This window comes from Brassica oleracea, chromosome C2 (genome assembly GCF_000695525.1).
Source record: "Brassica oleracea var. oleracea cultivar TO1000 chromosome C2, BOL, whole genome shotgun sequence".
NCBI classification, from domain to species: Eukaryota; Viridiplantae; Streptophyta; class Magnoliopsida; order Brassicales; family Brassicaceae; genus Brassica; species Brassica oleracea.
In genome coordinates this window covers 40,029,459-40,034,470 of record NC_027749.1, presented here as the reverse complement: position 1 = coordinate 40,034,470, position 5,012 = coordinate 40,029,459, and the positions used below count along the sequence as shown (strand labels likewise).

The following is a 5,012-nucleotide window of genomic DNA, read 5'->3' as shown; positions in this document are numbered from 1 at the left end:
CAGAAGAATGTTGTGCTTGATCGGCACACAAAGCTAAAAGGGGGAGATTGAAGACGTAAGATGTCTGCCCTGAATTAGTCGATGACGTAGTTGCTGAAGCAGACGTCGGGTTAAGTGGTGAAGACCATGTGAAGTCAAGATGCTGAGCTGGAGTCATGTAGACTTGCAGAGCAAGAGAGTATCTTTGAGATATAGAAAGAGGAATAAACTTGAGGAGCAATTTTATGACTTAAGGGAAGAGGAATAAGTGCATTCCAAGAAAAGGAAAGTTGAACTTAATCTTATGGAAGATGTTCATATCCATGTTGCCAGATTAGTCTGTATAGAGACAGAGACACATAGGCTGATCTTATAGAAAGAGAGAGAAGCTCTTGGAAGTGATCTGGGTCGTGCTGAAGCAGTAGCTGAAGTACTTGACGGTAGAGAGACATAAGCGGGTAGCTTAGGAATCTTTCAGTAGCAGCTGTTAGGGTATTAACAGGCTGGCTAAACTGATTAAGCAGATCTTGTAATTGAGTGTACAAAGCGATTTCTAATAAAGCTATTGGTGTGTGCTTGTGTATTTTGTCTCTCTTGATTTATCTTCTGCATTACTATTGTTGTGTCATCTTGCACTAACACGAACATGTTACTAGACTACATGCTTAAGCTCGCAAGTTCAGGCAAAGATTCTTCAGATGGCCGCATATCCATAGGAAAAAACTCACGGTCGGAGCAAAAACACATCGTGATTAAGGACCTGGCACTGGTGAATGAAGTCCGTAACGCAATGACTCTCCGATATAATGATTTCAAAGTTGGCATCTCGGGAGACAGAACCAGTGACGTGCGTCTACTCCTTCCTTTCCAACCAACACGATCAAACTCCTTGAACGTGCTTCCACCTCCTTTGCCCACAGGTTCTGTGATCCAAAACATTGCGATGACCTCTTATCTCGACCTAGAGGATGAAGATTGGGTACTGGCTGTCAAGCTCTATGGCTCTAAGATTAAGCTTTTTAGGCGCTCATACAAACCTACTTGGATTGATGTAAACTACATGCCACCGTCTATATACACAACCTCGAGTCTCATGTATTCTAAGAAAGATGAAAGGTTATACGTTCCAACTCCTGGAGGAGATTACTTGTACTCTTTGGATTCTAAGTCAACGGAAGATGATCGTCCCGAGTTCATTGGCTTGTGGACTGAAGATTTAACTAAGTATTTGAATGAGAACCAGTTGGAGGTAAATACGTTTACCAAGACAGTCCACTTCTTGGAGCCACCTTCAGGTGAACAATTCTTCGTCAAATGGTATGTATACCTCTATTCTTTTTTCTCCAATTTCATTTATTTTAAGAAAAATTCTTTATGATAGCTATTTTTTTATTTTTATCACAAAAATAGTGTTCAATGAAAAAAATCACCAAAAAAAAGTTTTATTAAAGGGTAAAAGTATATTTTTACCTTATGGTTAAGTAATCTAGATTTAAGGTTTAACGTTAGGGGTGGGATTTTGGGGATAAAGTTTCAAATTTTAAAAAATAAAAACTAAATATTAAAATTTTCAAAATAAAAATAGGCTATTTTGATCATTTTCTTTTTTAAGACTATTTTTGGGACAAAAATTTTAAAATGGCTATCCGATAGAATTGCCATTCTTTCAATTGTTGGTCCATATAATATATTCCTCAACTGTTAACAACGGCTGGTACGAAACCTATATATATAACTCCTCCCACTTTACAAAACAAAAAAATAACTACTACGTTTTCTTGTTTTAATAAAACCACGGATTATTATTATTATTATTTTGATATGAGTTTCCCATATGTTTCCAGGTTTTTCTATGATGAATATGAGATTTACAAAGGGTCGAAGAAGCAAGTCACAAGCAGAACAGTAGACTTCATCGTGTTTAGAGCAGATGACCATCCTATAGAAAAGAAGAAAAAACAATTGTTCTACACAGACGACATTGGAGATCTTTGTATCTTTCTTGGACATGGTGAACCTTATTGCGTCCGGGCTAGCTCGCATCCTGGTCTCAGAGCTAATTGCATCTATTTTTCGGGATACAACTTTGGAACTTACGATATCAACACCAAACGTTGCAATATGTTTTTCGCTGAGGAAGATATATTGAGTTCTACCAAGTTCCCTTACTGGCCTCATCCCTAATCATTATGGTTTGTTTGGTTGGTATGTACGAGCGTTTTGTTTAATTATATTCTATACTTAGGGGATGTATTCAACTGAGAGTTTCAGGTGATTTGTATTAAAATGACAAATCCACTGTTATTGAAACATGAATTTTAAAAACTCATTTAAAATCCACTGTTATTGAATTTGACATTTCTTAAAGTACTATGAAATCCACTGTTATTGAAAATATTTTAAGTTGTGGAGTTTTAAAGTTTTCAGGTGATTTTAGGGTGTTTGGGTATGATTTCTTAGTTAAAAAAATTAAAACTCAAATCCCATAGTTTTAGGTGATATTCTAGAGTAGTTTAACAAAAGTCACTTAAATCTCTGCAACTTATTGAAATCATCTAAAACCCCATTAAAAATCAAATCACATCAAATGTTAAATTGAATACATCCCCCTTAATGTTTTGTTCAAGTGTTTTGCCTTATTCATATGCATAAAATTGTCCCGTCAGATTTAATCAGGCTTAGTCGGGTTATAGGCCTAGGCATAAAATCCAGAACCCGAACCAAAAAACCCGATCCGTTATCTGACCCAAAACGTAAAAATACCCGAACGGGTCTTGTAGGGTGGTACAAAAAATATATGAACCCGAAGTGTTATTAACCAAACCCGAACGGATAACCTGAACAGGTAATCCCAAAAATCCGAAATTAATAGTCAATATAAATATTTTTGAAATATATATAAGTGTTCCAATTATTAAATATTAAAATTCTAATACATGCTTTAAGTGCACAATTAGTTATAAATAAATATTTTATAATTTGCTCATTGAAATAAAAAGTATACTCTCTATAAGGCAATACATATTTTTTACAAATGATGTTTGTTTTCATGCTTGATTTAACATTTTATTGTTATTTTATCAATTTTATATGTGATAGATTAATTTTTATTTAATTTAGATGTTTTTCTTTATGTTTTAATTTTGTTTTTTACTTTGGTTATATCCGAACCGAACCGATATAACTCGAATCCGTATGATATATGATTACTTTATGGGTTTTATGATGCAATACAATTTTGAACCGAACCCGAAGTGTTATTATCCGAATCCGACCTGTACTAATAAAATTTGAGTATGGGACCTAGAAGCGTAAACTCGAAAATCCGAAAACCCGAAAAACCCGACCTGAATGCCAACGGGTACCCGAACGCCCAAGGCTATCGGGTTATGTCTACTGGATCTAATTTGACGGAAGCAATATCGCTAACGTTAAATTGTAATATAATTGCTAGTGTACACCAAATTGGATCTGGTCCTAGTGGTTGGTGTCTTTATTTAAGACCCCTGGGACCGGTGTTCGATGGCCTGTTGGTACTCCAGTCTCTCTCTATCTTTGTCTTGATGTTGTTGTTGTTGTTCCATTGTTGACTATAGAGTGAGGTAATCTAAATTACCTTATTTTTGCGGTAAGTTTTTTGCTAAATGCATATATCTGACCATCAATTAACGAGCACGCTAATTAAAGTTTTTGCTTTCATTTATAATTTTTTTTCTCTTAATTTTTTTTCCCATGTACAACTCAAGAATGAACATTACTACCTTTTGGACTTGATTCTTTAGAAATTTACAAATTAATTACAATCGTAATTTTCCCAGCATTTTAAACTTGAAGCTATTTTAGACAATAAAAAGTACTTATCATATATGTTATTGGTTGATATATCTCTGGATATGTTGATTTTTATAATCATTTAGCAGTAAATACCAACAATTTTTAATAAGAGTATTAATGAGAGAAAAAAAGCAGCAAAAAGAAGTAGAAAGTTAAGTTGGTATTAAAAGAATTTCAAAAAAAAAAAAGTTAAATATTTTTGGGAAATCTGCTTTTTTAGAGCAAAAAAATGGTAAATATGTCCCATTAGACTAATTTATACTACTTTATGTCCTATTAGACTAATTTTTTCCAAAATGGCAGTAATGCCCTTAAAATTGTAATTTTTTTAAAAAGATATATATTGAGTTCGACAAGGGGGATCGATCGATCCCACTTTACAAGTTATAGTGGATCGATCGATCCCGATCATTATTCAGAACAAAAAAAAACGCGAAATATATACTGATCGACCTGGTCCATTTCACTCGATCGGCGAAGGTCGATTTACACAGATCGACCGATCTGTAAGAATAGATCGATCGATCCCGTGCCGAGGAAAGAATCCCAAATCGAGGAAAGTATAGTTATGTAGGAGAAGATAAATGGAGGTTTTTATCATATTCTCTCTATTTTGCTGAGTTAAATTCGGTTCAAATAAGATGTATCAGAGTATGGGATCGATTGTTCCAAACTGTCAATCGATCGATCCAAATTTCCGATCGATCGATCCATATTTTCGATCAATCGGTCAGTACGAGATCGAGCTTTGCCGATCGAGAGAACTGTACCAGGTCGATCAAAAGATTGTCCGTGTTTTTGTTTGTTTTGCATATTGATCAGGATCGACCGATGGATCGACCGTTCTTCTAACCAAGTTAATACGGCATGAAAATTAAACAAAGTTTTCCCAAACTGAAACAAAGTTACTAAAATTCAAGCAAATATAATCAGAAAAACTGAAACAAAGTTGTCACAAACAGAAACAAAGTTACTAGAAATCAAGCAAATGAAGTTTGGAAAACTTTCACTAAATTGTGAAGAACACAGCAAACAAATCCACTATATTGGCATCTTGCAAGTTGCTCTATTATGACCACCAAGACCACATCTACTGCACTTACGAGACTGACCCCCCTGTGATCCTTGTGATGATCGGATTTTGTCTTCAACAGTTTCATATCTGCGTTTTCTATTTCTTCCAAGAGATCTTCTTGTCT

The 5,012-nt window shown here is 34.7% G+C and overlaps 1 protein-coding gene across 1 annotated transcript; it reads left to right on the top strand.

Moving 5' to 3' along the window:
• Nucleotides 1-625: 625 nt before the first annotated feature.
• On the top strand, nucleotides 626-2,163 carry LOC106324206. The gene is made up of 2 exons (XM_013762217.1): nucleotides 626-1,296; nucleotides 1,824-2,163. Exons 1-2 carry the CDS (start codon nucleotides 626-628, stop codon nucleotides 2,161-2,163), a joined length of 1,011 nt encoding a protein of 336 aa, XP_013617671.1.
• The last annotated feature ends 2,849 nt before the right edge of the window (nucleotides 2,164-5,012 follow it).